The sequence below is a fragment of the Vombatus ursinus genome, unplaced genomic scaffold, assembly GCF_900497805.2.
Source record: "Vombatus ursinus unplaced genomic scaffold, bare-nosed wombat genome assembly UNPS02014812.1, whole genome shotgun sequence".
Lineage (NCBI taxonomy): Eukaryota > Metazoa > Chordata > Mammalia > Diprotodontia > Vombatidae > Vombatus > Vombatus ursinus.
In genome coordinates this window covers 66,299,708-66,318,374 of record NW_020954590.1, presented here as the reverse complement: position 1 = coordinate 66,318,374, position 18,667 = coordinate 66,299,708, and the positions used below count along the sequence as shown (strand labels likewise).

General features: G+C 39.6%; 1 protein-coding gene across 1 annotated transcript in view; it reads right to left on the bottom strand.

Annotated features, from left to right (window-relative positions):
* Nucleotides 1-18,667, bottom strand: part of LOC114053898 (dystrobrevin alpha-like) — a 339,518-nt gene that overhangs the window by 18,712 nt on the left and 302,139 nt on the right. Inside the window, 2 exon segments of the mRNA XM_027877016.1 lie at nt 2,861-2,950; nt 6,570-6,729. Of these exon segments, the coding sequence (XP_027732817.1) occupies nt 2,861-2,950; nt 6,570-6,729 (250 nt within the window).

Genomic DNA, 18,667 nt, shown 5'->3' with positions numbered 1-18,667 from the left:
CTGGTGGCTTCTGAGGTCTCTCCCAGCTTTAAATATATGATCTTGTGACAGAGTTTAGCTCTAGAGAATTTGTCTTGAATGACACATAAATTTTAAAAATTCAAGCTTGTTATTACATTTGCAATGACTCTGGCCCTGACGTCAGGAGGACCTGAGTTCAAATCCAGCCTCAGACCAAACACTTGACACTTACTAGCTATGTGACCCTGGGCAAGTCACTTAACCCCAATTGCCTAAAAACAAAACAAAACAAAACAAAAAATTTGCAATGACCATATGAATCAAGAAAAAGTATACATTTTCTCCTTTTATTATTTAACATGAAGCTTCTTTATTATTTAAGTTTCTAAGATTTCACTAGTAGTTTGCCTGAATCAAGACTACTTTATCTCTTAGCAGTACATTATATAATGGGCTCTAATCCTAGCTCAACTAGGAACTAGCAAGGGGCTCTAGGCAAATCATTTAAGGTTCCTCAGTTTCCTTTCTGTAAAATAGGGATAACATTTAGAGGATAAAATGGGATCTGTAAATTATAATATATACTTGAATAAGTTTTAGTATCTACATTTGCAAACCAAATTCAATTCAGTAAAAATGAAACAAAAAACATGGATTGATTGGACTAGAATCTAGTCCATTGGACTAGTCACTAGATGGTCCCTATTAAGTCCCTTTCAATCTAACATTCCATAATGTGATTAACACTAGTTAAATATAATACTGGGGTGGGGGATGGGGTCTGCATGGCCCTACAAGATAGAACTGGGATGCTGCAGAGGGTTAGACTGAGACTTAAGAAAAGGAAACTAGGAAGCTTCTTTCCTTACTAGGAAGTAATGACAGTGGGATGGGCAACCTTAGGAAGCAATGGATTCTCTGTCACTGGAGGTCTCCAAGCAAAGACTGGATGAATACGAGTATTCTGAAGATGGAATTTTGATCCTTTTGTAAGTTGGTTTCCAAATTCCTTTACAACTTAGAGATTCTATGATTCTGATGCAACAGAAGTTTGTTCGAATGGCTCATAATCAGTCTCATTTCCACTTCTCTTTCTTCTCTCCACACTGTCTCCTTTGGTGACCTCAACCACTCCCAAAGCTTCAGCTATCACCTCAAGGCAGATGACTGTCAAATCTATATTTCCAGCCTCATTCCTTCTACTGAGCTGAAGTACTCCATTTACAACTGGTTGTTAGACACCTCTGCTAGATGGTCCACTGGCATCTTAACACTGAACACTAAAGCCACTGCTTCCACTATCTTCTTCCTGACTTCTCTAGTTTTGTTAATGGAATCACCATCTTCTTTGTCAACTAGGCCCAAAATCTTGCTGTCACAACTGACGTTTTCCCTTACACACTCTCTTATTCCATTAATTACCAAGTCCTATCAATTTCTACTCTACGATATCTTTTGAATTCATGTCTTCTCTATTCCTGCCATATTAGTTCAAGCCTTCATTATTTCTAAAATGGACAACAGTCTTCTAACTGGTAGTCTCTAATAGGGGTGGGGAAACCTGCAGCCTCGAGGCCACATGTGGCCCTCTAGGTCCTCATGTGAGGCCCTTTGACTGACTCCTGCTCTAGTATCTGCCCATTACAGGACATCTTGTTGGAGTTTACATCCTATCTCGAACACTTCTCAGTTATGTCCTCCAGGACAAGTCATTTAACTTCTCTTAGTCTCACGTTCCTCATCTGTAAAATGGGGATAATAATAGTACCTACCTCCCATATAATAATAGTAATCTAATAATAGTACCAAGTTCTCATCTACTGAGGGAATACTTGTAAAGCACTTTGCAAACCTTAAAGTACAACATAAATGCTGAACCACTATTATTTCCTTTCAGTTATTTGATAAAGCTCTATTTTTTTGGAAAAATATCACAACTTTGTTTCAGATGAACTAATCTCCGAGAGGAAGGAAAGGATCATACATTATTTATCTCCATATCCCCTCACTGCATTTAACAGTGCCTTGCAGGTTGATATTCAGTCAGTGTTTCCTGAATGAAGGAAAACACTTTGAAAAGGGATGTAAAGAATTCTTTGTTTTAAGGGATGGCTCTCTGGGAGGGGGAGAATTACAGAGGGAAGTCTAGGTAATGTAAAAAACATAGATATCAACAAAAAGATGTATTGAATAAAGAAAATGCATGTAAAATGCCACACAAGTGTGAGGCGCTATTTTCAACCATATAAATGAAAGCTGTGGAGCACACTAATGTAGATAGTCAAAGGTTCTTGGTCTACCTCCAGTCTCCTCAAACACATTCCAAAGAACTCCTGGCATGAAAACATTGGAGTGAAAAACCAAGTCAAAATGTTATTAAATTATAGGCATTTTGAAAAAACAAAATAATGAGATTAATCGGATGGATATGAGACACAGGGCTATATTAGTAAGAGCAGCAAAAGTAGAGTTGCCTTTTATTTTTTTTAAAGCACTATAAATACTCATGATAAGTGATTTTTTTTTAATGGTATCAGCAACAGTTCTGCAATTACAATCTTAAAGAATTTGTCTGGGACCCTGAGAGGATAAGTGACTTGCCTAGGATTATTTCTCCAATATGTGAAATGCAATTCTTGAACTCAGGTCTTCCAAAGTCCAAGGCCACTATTGGACTCTGCTTCCCATAAACAGACTTTTTTTTTTCAGAGACAAATGGTCATTTAAACAACTATAAAATATATGGACAAATTACTAAGTTTAAAACATGGCTCCTAATCAGCTCCATCTTTACTCTACACTTTGCAAACTGAGCTGATCTATAGACTTTTATAGTTGCCTGTGTAATGCACAGCAGGTGTTTTAATGATGCAGACACGGGTAGCATGTAGAGTCTCACCTGAGTTTAGCTCTTTCACCAGAGAGGACATGGTATTAGTGATGGAGTCTGCAGCTACGAGCAAGTCATTCCTTAAATTTCTCCTTGTACCTTAAGGAGAAAAACATCATACAAAGCACATGATTTTTATCTATTCCCAAATTATGTTTTTTTTTAAACAAACAACCCTCCACCCCCACAGAGCTAGTAAAATGAACAGACTCCTCCAACATCCTGAAGGAATAGACATTATGGGGGAAAAAAAGCCCGGGTTACCTAGGACAAAGAGCTTCATTTTTCCAAATACTATGTACAGTAGTAACATGAAAATTCTTGACTTTTGACTACAGAACTTGTAAACAAATCATCCACATGAATAGTTGTTGTATCTGTTGTTTCCATTTTCTCTCTCCCTCTTCCTTCTCTGCTCCCTGCTGTTCTTAGAGCAGGTTATCAGAGTCCTCATGACCTAGTGGTTTCCCAGCCACTGGTATGACCATATTCTTTTTTTTTCCTTACAGTTATAAAAAAAAAAAGGTTTTTTTCCCCTTAGTATTTTATTTTTCCCCCAATTACATGTAAATTACATGTAATTACAGTTTTCAACATTGATTTTTATAATATTTTGAGTTCCAAATTTTTCTCTCTCCCTCCCCAAGACAGCAAGCAATCTGATATAGATTATACATTTACAATTCTGTTAAATGTATTTCCACATGAGCATGATCACATTCTTAAGGCATGGGAGTGGCTGAGAAAGAGTGTTCTCAGGGCAAAGTATACACTGACCCTGCTAGGCACTTTTCATCATAGTTCCTTCCTCTTTATGTAAGTATATTGGCTCCAAGACAGCAGAAAGCAAAGCTTGGAAACACAAACATTGGGGGCAATATTAAAATGCCCCCAACACCGCAGCCCAAAGGAGGGCAATCAGAACTCATGTGTACATAGATAATGGACGTAAGGGCGGGAACATACCTAGGAAACTGAGGACAAGGACCTTGGCTGCTAGGTCCTTGATGCTCAGAGACATAATGAATCTCGCCTCGCTCCTTTCTCGTACTATCTGAAGACCACAACCTCCCAACAAGCTGTAGAATGCCATGGCCAGGTTTCCATATACCAGACTTGCTCCCAATAGCTATACCCCATAAATATCCTAGCTAAGGGAGCCCAGGGCAGAAGTGCCAAGGCAATTGGCTGGCTTTGTGCCACCTAACATGGTGCCACCTAACACTCTTTCGGTGTTTGGTTTGTCAGTACTTCACTCAGATTATTTTCTGCTTCTGGCCCTGCTAAATATCTCTTTCTAGTGAAAAGAGTTCCAGTTGGAACTCTGAATGCATTTTCTCATTAAAAAAAAATAAATCTCCATAGAGACTATGCTCTATGGTATTATTAATGCTGTATGGTGCTATTAACACTATAGATTACTATTACTGTTGTATTTCAAGTACACTGAAAATTTAAAAAGGCATTTATGGGAGGAAACCAAGTGGTGCAGTGGATAGAACACTAGACTTGCAGTTGGGAAGACCTGAAATCAAATCTAGCCTTAGATTATTAGCAGAGTGATTCTGGGCAATTCATTTCCAGGGGTGGGGAACCTGTGGCCTTCTAGATCCTGACTGAATCAAAATTTTACAGAACAAATCCTTGTAATAAAAGGATTAATATGATATAAATAACATAAACAATACATAAAATAATATAAATTAATATAACAATAAAAGGATTTAATAAAAATTAAATTGTTTAACCTCTCTCAGCCTCGCTTTCCTCATCCGTAAAATGGGAGCACCCACCTCCCAGGATTATTGTGAGAATCAATGAAATAATATTAGTAAAGTACCTTAAAGCACTCTATAAATGCTGGCTATTCACTATTATATAATCTTAGATAGAACCTCATGATTTAAATGTGAATTCTATGGGAAAAATACACTCACCTGACTTATGAATGAAATTTCAAACTACAGCCTTTTAATATATTGGGACCTGAACTTAATATAAAATATAGCTCTTTCTATCACATAACTGGAGGTCTAAAGGTTATTAATTGCTATACAACTTATACCTGTTAGCCCAAATTAATAGGCTAACAGGCTAAAGCTGGATGAGGAATAATTTAAATTTCTGTAAAAATATCACTCAGGAGAAGAGGGAGAAAAGGTAATTTTCTTCTAATTCAAAACCCAATTATATGAAATCTTTATCACAAAATATTTATACTTATTTTTGCGTTAAAAAGCACATGATTATGTTAGGGCTTTGCACTTTGTTTCCTAGACCTGATTGCTTTCATACTTTTAGCCCTTTAAAAAAGTGCTAAGAAAGGTGTGAATTCAACAGGAAGCTTCTATTATGGCCATCCTCCAATCAGATATTGGGAAAGGAGGCGAGGCTGCTTCTGAAGTTCACTGATATCATGACTTTCATCTTTAAGAAAGTTCTGTGAGAAGAGGAAATCCCTCAAGCATCTACACATCACAATAAGCCTCTACTTGTCCATCTCAGGAGTGCTAACCTCCTACTCTCCTGTGCATAAAATAATTAAGCTGCTGTGCTATCTGCAAATTGAATTATCTCAGTCTTTAGTTGGTTATCAGCTAAAAGAGGATGAGAAAGTATTAAGAAATGAGGAACTTAATAGATTGTTCTCATCCCCCAGAAAGTTTACTCTGGGACAGACAGATAGGAAAGTTAACTAAATTTCAAAAAAATCACTAAGTTCACTGTGAATAGCTTTGAATAAGGATGGTTATATTGTTGTTCAGTTATGTCCGACTCTTCGTGACCCCATTTGGAATTTTCTTGGCAAAGATACTGGAATGATTTGCCATTTCTTTCTCCAGCTCATTTTACGGATGAGGGAACTGAGGCAAACGTGGTTAAGTGACTTGCCCAGGGTTACACAGCAAGTGTCTGAGGCCACATTTGAACTCAGGTCTTTCTGATTTCAGGCCCACTGTGCCACTTAGCTGCCCTAAGAATGGTTATACAGTGAAGTAAATAAGAAGCAGGACACATTTCTTATTTCCTTGAAGGCATTTGGACCTCTTCTTTCACCCTTCACTGCTAGTGCCTTCCCTTTCAGATTACCTTCCATTGCATATACCTTAAAAATATAATTTTTTTGCAAGTTGTCCCTCCCATTAGATGGTGAGGTCCTTAAGGGCAAGATCTTTGTTTTTGCTTTTTTTTGTCTCTCCAGAGCTTAGCACAGTAACTGGCACATAGTAAATAGCGAATAAAGGCATGTTGACTGATTGCCTGAATGCTATTGACTCGACATATTGTGTTTTATCAAAGAACCTGAGACATCAAAGATCTCCACTATACTCCTAAAAGATGGCTGTTCATGGAGGATGCAGCAGAAAGGAAGGAGTGTCTACGGTTGATTTAGGGCAAGAAAGTAGAATACATCACAGTACATTGCAAAGCTCTTAGAAGTTTAGATCAATGGCTCTTAATCCGGATTTCACGAACTTGGTTTTAAAAAATATTTCAATAATTGCATTTCAACGTAATCGGTTTCCTTGATAATCCTACGTGTTTTATTTTATGCATTTAAAAACGTCATTCTGAGAAGGGGTCCACAGGCTTCACCTAACTTGTAAAGGGATCTATGATGCACAGAAATTAAGAACCTCTGGGTTAGACCATATGGCAGCATTGAAGTGAACAGATCTCCCCAAGTCCAAGCAAGAATCAAAATAAGGTCACTTACTTTGTGCAAAGGCTTCTTGTACATCTCCTCCTACCCCTGTCAGAGAGTCCTGAGGCGTATGAATTGGGGTAGAGCAGGCAGAGGCTGATCTGATGGGCATAGGAATAGGCCTGCTTATTGTGTGACTGGGAGAAGAACGTGGAGAACCCGCCCCTTGCGTCTGGAAGGACAATACAAGTTGTTAATTTATTTTTACATTAAAAGGCCATGTGACATCTGTAATTCCTCTGGAATTTCCTGCAAAAAACAAAAATTATTAGGCAGAGAGACAGCATGGTATAGTAGACCAGGCACTGGACTTGGGGTCAGGAGGACTTGGATTCAAATCCTGCTACAGACACTTACTATCTCTATGCTGCTCTCCTTTTATTCAACTGTAAAAAGGAATTATTGCATTTGATGGCCTCTAAAGTCCCTTCCAGCTCTGAATCTATAATCTCATGACATGATAAATGCTTGATCTACCTAGTCTGAAGTCATCATAAAGAGATAACACATTTTACATCCTTTGTGATAGGCACGAAATCTTGTACGCCCTAAGTGAAATAGGTTACCTGCTTGATCCCTATTTAAGAGTTTGTTAAAACTTAGTGCCATAGAAATTGCCTTCTACAACATTCAGAGATAGCCCGGTATGGTGGAAAAGAGCAGTGGCCCTGAAGTCGAAGGACATGGGTCCAAATCCTGTCTCTGATATTGCCTGTGTGACTTTGGGCAAGTCACTTAATTTCTCTGGACCTGAGTTTCTTTCCCTATAAAACAAGGAGATTGGACTAGATGACCTTTGAAGTCTTTTTCAGCTTTGACTCTATGATTGCATGACTACTCGAGGATTCTGAGTTCAAGTCATGAAATGAAATAAAAAATCTTGGTTCTTAATCTCTGGTCTAATTATTGGACATGGGCTCCTTAGAAGAAATCTCCCCCCTCCCCCAAAAGGGCATATTCCAAAATGCCAATAATACATTTAAAAGTAGAAGGATCTGGCTTTCCTTGGATTTAATAAATCCTGGCTAGCCAAAAAGAGGGTTCTCCCCAGAGGATAATGATTTTTTCTTCCCTTTCTCAACAACACATGAAATTCTCTGTTAGATTTGGGTTGTGAGCTACATGAGTAGAATGAGTAAGATGCTTGAAAGACTGAAGTAAGAAGGGGGATAAGACAATAACTTAGGGAATTCAGAGGTGGTCATATTTTGAATGGAAAATGGTTGAAACATAATGACAAAGCTTAAACTGGATGATGAGGACTTTGGGGAACATTTTACTTATTTTAAATGACTAGTAAACAAAGCAAGTCAGTCATACCTGAATAAAGAAGATACAACAGGGTCCCCCAAGTACAAAAACAATAGATTAGGTTGTTGACATACATTTCCAGCAAAAAGCAATGTGGACGCTTTCTATCCTGAGAGTCATTTATGCCAACATTCAAGTATTCACTATCTACCAGTATTGGAGGTTCACTAGGTAGGTAGGTATTATCTTGCTTGGGTACGTTCAATTTCAGTTTTTGTGATGGGTTCAGCTGCATGATACAGACAAAATGTGTAATACCAGTCTTGTAAAATGTCATGCTATCAGTTCCTTAGAGTTCAGCAACATATATAAACATATGATCTATATGCTGAGAAAATCCAGTATAAATAAAACAAGAAATCCCAAAATAGCACAGAGCAAGGCAATCGGCCGATGGGGACTACACAGGGTTTCCAATCACTTCAGACGATTTTGTAAATTTTTGCCCGTGCATAAGAAAGGATATTTTGTATAGTTCAAAAGGCTTATCTTGGCTTTCCCTGGCTCACATAAGGGGACCCGGGTGCAAATGGGGTTCAGTTCTGTTGTTATGATTGCATCAGAGGCATGAGCCACTGCCAGTGACTAGGCTTTCTGCTATAGGCCACACCATAGTACCTCTAGTAGAGGGGCTACTGGAAGAAGGAACAGAGTTCCATGGTGTGCAGTTTCATTTTGTCAGAATCTGCTTCTCCTCCTTTTCTAATGGGAAAACGGAGGTACAAAAATGAAATGATCTACCTTGGGCACTGTTGATGTTCTTCAGTAATGTCTGACTCTTAGTGACCCCATTTGGGATTTTCTTGGCAGAGATATTGGAGTGGTTTGCCATATCCTTCTTTACCTTATTTTACAGAAGAGGAAACTGAGGCAAACAGGATTAAGTGACTTGCCCAGGATCCTACAACTAGTAAGTGTCTGAGGTCAGATTTGACCTTAGGTCTTCCTGATTCCAGGCCCAGTGCTCTCTCTACTGTCCCAACTTTGGGCATTAGTCAATGCTTAATAATGGTTGGGGAGTTAAAGGAAGATGTGTTAGAGAAAGGCAAATACTCACTGGCATATACCTTTTTCCCCTCCATACACATTTCAGTTGAAGCTACTAATCTAACTGGGCAGCTACACAATGGATAGAGTGTGGGGCCTGGAGGCAGGAAGACTCATCTTACTGAGTTCAAATCTGGCTTCAGACACTTATTAGCTGTGTGACCCTGGGCAAGTCACTTAACTCTTTTTGCCTCAGTTTCCTCATCTGTAAAATGAGCTGGGATAAGAAGTGGAGTATCTTTACCAATAAAACCTCAAATGGGGTCATGAAGCATTGGACAGGACTGAACAACAACACTAATCCAACCAAATGGATCTTCAAATTCTTAAGCATCTGAGCACCATGAATGTGTGTACCTAAAAGAAATTGTGAAGGTGGCAAATGCTTCTGAGAAATGCACAGTCTGTCAGCAAACAATGCTTTCTCTACACTTGGCCATATATGACTGAGGATAGCCCATGAACAACAGCTAACCTTGAATCTATTCTTGGATTCCATTCACTTCATCATAAAGCCAATTCATTGTGGTAGGTGAGGAATTGAAGGGAAGGAACTTCTTGGATAATAAGAGCAGGCAGCAGGCCTGGTAGGATGTATGGAGGGTAAATAGGTCAATTTGCTGACCACTCCAGAAAGTGGGATTATCTACCAGTCTTGGGAAGAAGGATCCATAAGTGTGTGGAAGACCTTTTTTCAGAATAATAGGAGGGAAATGTATCCCTCTGCTATCCCAAAATTCTCCAGAGCAAGATGATAGGATTGAGGGGGGACCATGGGGTTCCCTTCACTCTAGGGGAGGCCTTGACATACCTTTCCTTTTCTTTCCATCCTTCCCTTCTATTTCCTAGCATATTCCTAATGCCCACCATGTATTGACTTCTGCCTACTCATAGGCCCCACTGCTTCAGACCAGTGAGGCCTTGGTTTCATTCTTAATATCCCACACCCCAAATTAATTCTTTCTATCTTTTCCTTCCTCTCAATCAAAACTCCCATTCTTTCGATTAATATCTCAAATAGGTGGTAACAGGAAAACAATCTGATTGAATGATTGCACACTTAAGTATAAATGACTGATCACTTACCTCCCTTACCTATCCAAGGAATATTTAGATTTTTTAAAGAGGAGGCTTAATGACCAATTAATTGGTCTACTGGGGAGAGGATTTTTAATTTTCCTTCTTAAGGTCTTCACAGCACCCTGATAGAAAAGCAAGATGGCTAAACCACATAGTTCCTTCTGGATTACAGAAGATCTAGGATTTTTTTTGGGGGGGGGGCAGGAGGACACACAAGGAAGAACGGTTGGACTGCTCTGTCCTGTTCTGTGTCTTTATTGTCCTTAAAATAATAATAATGATAGCTAACATTTATGTAGCACTTTAAGGTTTGCAAAGCACGTATTATCTCATTTGATCCCCATAACCATTCTGTGAGAGTTGTTATTATTGTCCCCATTTTGTAGAGAGGAAACTCAGGCTGAGAGATGTTAAGTGAATTGCCCAGGGTAACGTAGATATTAATTATATATGGCAAGAATGGAGCTCAGATCTTCCTCACTCTATCTATTACCAGCTGCTTCCAGGAATACCTTTTGAACCCATTCCATGAGGCATCTTTTACGCCCTCTCTAGGTCTAACCCCTTCCTTATTTCCTTGTTCTTTTGGGGGCTGAATTGTGACCTTGTATCTAAATTTCTGCTTTCCCAGATATAGATACAAATGAACAGCTATAGATCCTTCCATGGAATCTAGCCTAGGATAGTCATCACTGGCCCTAGTAGGTGACCACCCCTTGACCAGGGATTTTATTTCTTAGTACCTGGGTCATCCAAATAGTCTCTGGAGCCTACCTCCTGAGCCAACGTTGCTCCATTTCCAGCCACTAACTAAATTTGTTTATGTAGTATTCAGATTTCCCCCTAGAACATGGTCACCATGCTTCAAAAGTCTCCTTTCTTGGGAATAGGAGAACTGACATTCTATTAAGCCTGGTCTCCTTCTTTTGGCATAAGGGGAATAACACCAGGACTTGTCCCTTCGTCTGAACTGCCTAAGGCCTTGATAGAACAAAATGCTGAAACTAAGCTCCCAGATGAATCCCTACTCAAACTGATTCCTTAATGATTAACAAAATCCCTTCCCCCCTCATCTCAGTGATTCTTATCCTGTATCATCATTCAAATCTCATTCTCCGTCCCCATTCTCTTATTTCTTATTCACATTCTCCTTAAGTCAGCTGGAGAAAATTATAAAACCATGTTGAGGTGTCATTCTCAACTCTTCACTATATCTCCCTGTATCCAAATAGTTGCAAGGGCTTATCATTTTTACTTTTATAATATCTCTCTGATATACCCCCTTCTCTTCTTTGACACTGTTACCACCCTGGTGTGGGCACTGATGACCTCACAGCTTGGACCACTGCAAAAGCCAGCTAGTTGGTCTCCCTGCCACAAATCTCTTCCCATTTTAGTGCATCTTCTACTTAGCTGTCAAAACAATCTTGCTAAAATGCAGGTCTGACTACATCACCCCACTACTCAATAGACCATTATCTTTCTATTACCTTCAGGATCAAATATAGAATCCTCTGTTTGGCTCAAAACCCTTCACAAACTTCTGTATTCCCTACCTTTCAGTGTTCTTACACCTTAGGCCACCCCTCCCCTTATAGACTGTGTGATCTGGTGATAATGACCTCCGTGCTCTTCCTCAAACATGACACTCTATTTCCCAACTCTGGGCATTTTCACTGCCTATTCTTCCATGCATGGAATCCCCTCTTGCCTCATCATAGTCACTGGCTTTCCTGACTTTCTTCAAGTTCCAGCTAAAATCCTACCTTCTACAGGAAGCTTTTCCTGATCCCTCTTAATTCTAGAGCCTTCCCTCTACTGATTAATTCCAATTTATCCTGTATGTAGCTCATTTGTACATAGTTGTTTTCATGTTGTCTCCTCTATTTGATTGTAAGCTCCTTGACAGCAGGGACTATCTTTTATCTTTGTATCCCTAGCACTTAGTACAGTGCCCAGCACATAGTAGGCATTTAATATAAGTTTATCAACCAACTGACCAAAGAAATTAGATAGATTATAATTTGCAAGGCATTATTAAAACATTCTTCCTCTAGAAAGGATTACATGATTAATGTAGGAAAATTTTTTTTATTAAGGAACAACAGTCCACGTAGATCAATAACATAGATCTAACATTTCTGACAACAGAGCTGAGAATAAAATTGACTTATGGAAGGAGGAAACCATGTATCATATTTAGGAAGTTTAAAAATAGTTATCTTCATAAAGCATGAATGAAAAATTAATTTCTATGCTCAGTTTTCTCGGATCCATTCAATCCATACTTATATTACTTTAAAAAACTTTTGCACACTTCTGGTTTTTCTGGAACTTTTCAAGAAGTATTTTGATTTTTACTTAATACCAAAGGTACGGTATGGCTTTAAGAGAAACAACTAAATTCACTCAACATTCATTCATTCATTCATTCACTCACTCAACATGTATTTATTGAGCAGCTACTACATGCAAGATGCTACGCTAGGAAATGAGGGGGATACAAAGATATATAGACGTAGTTCCTGCCCTCAAGGAGCTTACAGTATAATAGGGGAGATAAACCATGAACACAATGAATTAGAATACAAAGTAGAAATATGCTAAGTACATAAGAGAGATATAAACAAAGCTCAGAAGAGGGTTTCAGAAAAAAGACTTCATGAAGGAATTGGCATTTGAGCTGGCTCTTGAAGGGAGTGTACCATTTTAACAGGTGGAATTAGGAGAGGAAGACATTTCAGGTGTAGGGAAGACTATGGGCAAGGTTATAAGGGTGGGAAGGTACAAGGTATGTTCAGGAAACAGTAAGAAGGACAATCTGCTGGGAGCATAGGGCACACAAGGGAGAATTGTGTGAAAATGGCTGAAAAACGCAGGTGAGTGAGCCAAACTTTGCAACAACTTGGGCTTGGGATGTGGAGTTTGAACTTTATGTAGCAGACAATGGGAAGTCAGTGAAGCTTCATGAGCAGGATAATGACATGCTCAGAGCTACATACGAGGGGAGGCAGCATGGTGTAGTGGAGAGTGTAGTAGCCTGCAAGTCAGAAGGTCTAATTTTACATCCCAGCTCCAACACTTACTTACTAGCTGTGGGACCTAAGGCAATATGATGTATCAGGAAAGAGCCCTGAACTTGAAGTCAAGAAGATCACAGCTCAAATTTCCCCTGCAATACTTACTAGCTGTTTGATCACAGGCATATCACTTTATTTACCTGAGTTATAATTTCCTCATTTTTAATATGGGGTTAACAGTACCTACTTCACAGTGCTATTTTGAGGACTAAATGAGATAACATATGTGAAGCACGTTATACTTTGCAAATATCAACTACAACTAAATCACTTAACCACTGTGTCTTATGAGGAAAACACTTAGTAGACCTTAAAATGTTAAATAAATGTGAGTGTTTTTGTTTTGTTTTGGTCCAGACCTGTGATTTCATCTGTATGAAAACTCCCAACCTCTTTCCTTGAGGCAGATCAGACTCAGCAATCACCTCTAGCTTTAGAGGTTCCCTGGAACACTTAGGAGTTAAGGGAGATGCCCAGGGTCACACAGCCAATACATGTCAGAGGCAGGATTTGAACCCAGGTCTTTCTGACTTGAAGGTCAGTTCTCTATCCACTATTCTGTGCTGCTCCCCACTATTATTAAAAAGATTAATCTCATAGCAATGTGTAGGGTGGATTAGAGGAATAAAGAGGAAAGAGGCAGGGAGGCCAATTAATAGAGGAGAAGTCAAGGGGAACTAAACTAGGGTAATGACAGTGGGAAGGAAGGTAAGGAGTGAATGGGAAAGAAATTAAAGGATAGGGTTAATAGGGTTTGGTGACTGATTGTACATTGGTGAGGGTAAGTAAAAGATGACCAAGAGGTTTTGATTATGGGTTACTGGAAGGACGATGGCATCATGAATAGAACTAAGGTCAGGAAGAGCAGGTTTGGGGGAGGGGGAAGATGATGAGTTGTTTTGGATGTGTTGAGTTTGAGGTGTCGGCGAGACATCCAGGTGGAGATGTTCAGTAGACAGTTGGAAATGCAGATCTGGAGCTCAGGAGAGAGGTCTGAGATGGAGATAGATATTTGGGAGTCATCTGCATAGAGGTGATAGTTGAAACCGTGGTAGTGGATGAGACTGCCAAGGGAGAAAATGTAGAGAGAGCAGAGAAGAAGGCCAAGGACAGAGCCTTGGGGAACACCTACAATTAGGGGGCTGGAGGAGGAAGAGGAGCCTGTGAAGGAGACAGAGAAGGAGTGGTCAGAGATGTAGGAAGATAACCAGGAGAGTACAGAGTCATGGTATCCAAGGTCTTAGTATTCTAAATGCCCTTTCTACAAGTGAGCACTATAAATAATCAGCAGCGTGATTACCTTGCCACTGATTATTAACCTCCCCCTGAGTTACTGCCTCTATGATACTTGAGTTGAAGAAACAGAGTTGTAGTAGAAAGAGTACTGGATCAGAAGTAGGAGAACCAGGGTTCAAACCCCGGCTCTGTTTCTTATTACCTGTGTGACCTTGGGCAAGTCACTTCAGTTCTTGGCCTCAGTTTCCTCATTTGTAAAATCAAGGGAGTGCACTGGATGACCCCTAAGGTCCCTTTCAATTCTACATCTTTGGTCCCAGGTTGCTTCACTCTACCTGGCTATCCCCATTAATTGTGAACTGAAAGTCAGTGTAGTGTAGTGGATAGAGAGTTGGCTTTAGAATTGGGAAGACCTGGCTCTAACCCATGCTGGCTGTGTGGCCATGGGCAATTTCTTAAGCTCTCGGTGCAACCTGCTGAAATGTTAACTACAGAACTGTTATTGGTGTGCACTGCTGGAGGTGTTTCCTCATTGGTAGTTATCTAGTTAAGAAATCATATGTGCAATAAATAATAATGATGATGATGATAATGCAGGGCTTGCATTCTGTATTCTTACTCTGTCTACTTGGCTTTCTCTCTTGTAGAAAATGGGGGGTGCTCCCACCAACCCTCACTCCTGGGAGAATAGCTTTTCTAGGACTAGGGGCTTAGCTTCCTTAGGGTTGTTCTGTCTTTATCTCCCCAGAAGAGGGGTTTCCTTGTGATATCCCACTTGCCTTGTTGTACTGTTAGCCATGTAAGTCACCCTTTCTGATTGTATCATTAATGATGTTAACTACCACAGGTGGTAGAGAATAAAACTTGCTTTAGAATCTAGAACCCTAGTAAGATTCTACCTATATTTGTAAACAATTGGGATGTAGCCAGTGATAATGGTGCCAGGTGGGAGTGATGGAGTAAGGTCCAGGAGGAGATGGGAATAGATAAGGTCAAGGATACAGGCCTAGGGAGTACAGAAGGATGGATGGGCTTGGTAGTACTCCATGACAAAAGGGAAGAGTGGGCATGATCAAGGACAGAGTGCTTACCAATGCCAATTGTTACAACAGGTGAAAGAGGTGAAAGTATGGAGGAAACACCAATAGATTTGGTGATTAGGTAAACTTGGAGGGAGAATAGTGAGAAGTGGGGGCAGCAGGTATGGATAATTCTAGGAGCCAATTAATGAAGAGGAAAAAAATTGATTATATGGTAAGTTGAGGGAAGCAGTAGGGTTGAGGAAAGATGTTTTTAAGAAATGGGAGAAATGGGAATCATAGGATCATAGATTTAGAGCTGGAAGTGACTTTAGGGGGTCATCTAGTTCAGCCCCATCATTTTCCATTTCATGAACTAGGACTTGATTCAGTAACCAGCCCAAGGTCACATAGCTGGTAAGTAACTGAGTCAGGATCTGAACAGAAGTCTTTGGTCTTCTGACTCCAAAACCATTGCTCTTTCCCCATACCACACTGTTCCTCCTTTATTTGTAGGCAACTGGGATGGAACCAGTGATGACGGTGCCAGGTAGGAGTGATGGAGTAAGGTACAGGAGGAGATGGGAATGGATAAGGTCAAAGATACAGGTCTCCACCTAAAGGTTAGCTTCAGTAAATGGGGGAACACCTATTTATCTGAGACAGGCAGGACAGAAGAGAGGGTGGATGAGGGGGTAAGAAATTTTCTGATTGAAGGATAGGCTGCTGTGAGAGGTCAAGTTGGGAGAACTCAATTTAAATAAAGTAGGTGATAATGTCAACTGCTCAGAGTGAGGAAGGGGGGATGGTACTGGCAGCCTTGTCTGTGCCTTGGACAGCAACATCCTGGCTCTCATTTAGAAAGCCCTTTTAGAAAGAGCCACACCTACCTAGCTTCTGACAACAGAAGGCAGGTATGGACAGGGTAATGTCTAGCCTATTCCTTTAGCAGGCAGCTGACCCTCTTTAGAGTCAACTCCTTTTAAAAGTCAAATCTATGAGTAGAATTGGAGATGTCTAAATTTTTGAACTGCTGGATGGTAATTGATTTATCATTCAGTGCTTTTATATTCCTTGTGGGGAGGAACAAAGTAACTGCCTTTCCCACATTCTCTGACTGCCTGACTGGGGACCAATATGCTCCTTATTGGTATGTCCACCAGAGAGGATGTATAAGGGAAATAAAAGGAGCAGAGCTCCTGACTTACCAATTTTGCTCCTTTTAACAGCATCTCCAATAAATTGTCAGGTAACAGAGGGGGTAGAAATTGGGCCATTGCTAAAATGGAGTTTGGGGATTATTCTGTGATTCCAATTTTCTGTAATAAGTTTGGAAATAGCAGTGGACTGAGAGGCTAAAATCATAGCACAGTTTATGTGATCTGTATTAATTTTCTTCATTGAATTGAGTCAAGAATAAGTAAAAAATAAATGGGGAAGTAGCTGAAATAAAAGTTTAGTTTTCTGTGACTGAGTCACTGCTAGGTAATTATAATATTTTGAATTAGGGTATGAGAAGTATGAATCATCAATTTACATGACTGTATTTGCAAGTTTTTATCATTAGGCTTGTTTGTAATGTTTAAGGATTCCTCCAACAAATCTTTAGAAATACACAAGGAATAACATGAAGAGAAAGACAGGGGAACTTTAGTCCAAATAATGCTTAAAATGCATTGTGTGGGATGCCATAATAATTATATTGGATTACAGGCCCTGTGGCTTATTCCCTTCCCCTTCCCGACATACAATATTTTTCATAAGAGAAACTGGGTATTATATACATAGTGTGTTCCACAAAAAGGCTCCAAAGAGAACAAGGATACAAACAAGACAGAAACGATTGCAGAATAGAGGAGTAGAAAAAACGATAAAATCTCTTATCATTTAGCCAGGGTCCCTGATGGAATACACAAAAAAAGATGGGTTATTGGCTCAGAGATTGGCATACAGTAGCAATATTTACTACTGAGCCTGATTGTATTGGAAGGGAAGACTGGTGAAGCCACCAGTCTGGGGTGAAGGAGGAGAAGTCTGGAATGATGCCTTTTCTGTAAATGGAAAGGGCATATCATTGCAGGTTCTATATGTCTATGCACTTCTTGGGCTGGTTGCCTAAGAGTCCATTCAGTGATTGGGGGTCTTCCCCATGGGAACAGAAATGATACAAAGTTGACTGATGGCTTAGTTCTCCCTCCATACAGGAGGAAGTTGGATTCAGGAAAGCTTCAGGGAGGCTTGTCTTTCTTTCCTCTAAGATTAGGAAAGTTCTATTTCCCTTCCCTGCTGGGATCAGGGGAGGAGAATAGAACCCAAAGCGTGAAAATAAGCAGGGAAAGGAAGACTCCTTAAACATATGTCCCCTAAGAAATTCATTTTCCTACCTGGATATTAGAATATTACTATTGGAAATTTAATGACATCTCGGATAGATTGTCAGATAGTATCAGATGATTATAGAATTTAGAGCTAGAAGGGACCTTGGAGATAATCTAGTCTAATCCTCTCATTTTATAAATGAGGAAACTGAGGCCCAGAAAGGTTAAATGATTTGTTCAATGTCATACAGATAGCAGGTTGCAGAGGTGGGATTTGAATCAGGTCCTTTGACTCCAAAATTCAATACTCTTACCATTCTATTTCTCACCAAATTTTGATTTGAATTTGATGAGCTAAGGTTTTCACATGATATAAAATATTTAATGCACAATTTTTGTCCTGGCACTGCCTAGGGCTTCAAGATTATATCACTTTCCTCTCATGCAGTGGGGATGAGAAACAAAATACTTTGCTGATAAACTAATTTGTTCCATTAGCAATACACACACACACACACACACACACACACACACACACACACACACACAATGAATAAAAGGTGAGACGAAGGCAAAGGAAATTTAAAGACATTAAAGGATTGCTTGGTTTTTGCAAGAGTATTATTCCAAGTGATCTATGAACCTGACTTTAAACTTCTTTGTAACTTTGAATTAGTGGGTTATGTTACAGACACCCAGCTTGATACATGCACTTGAACTAAAAGCTACTGTATTTCACTTTATTTGTGTTTTTAAGTACACTGCTCCCTCTGCTGGATTCTGAACCTGACCATAAAGCTGAGAATTTTCTCACACAATAGACTATGATTACCACATAATAATGTGGCCAAGGCTGCACCAGGAGACAGATTTAATGATCTTATGGGCCTCTTATGGAGGAAAAGCTCTCAGTGGCAGAATAACAACTGAAAGTTACTCACTCATTAATGAGTAATTTAGACCAATAAAAGGATTTGTGCTTGGTTCTGGATGTGAAAAGCCAAAAGCCTGCTCCCTCT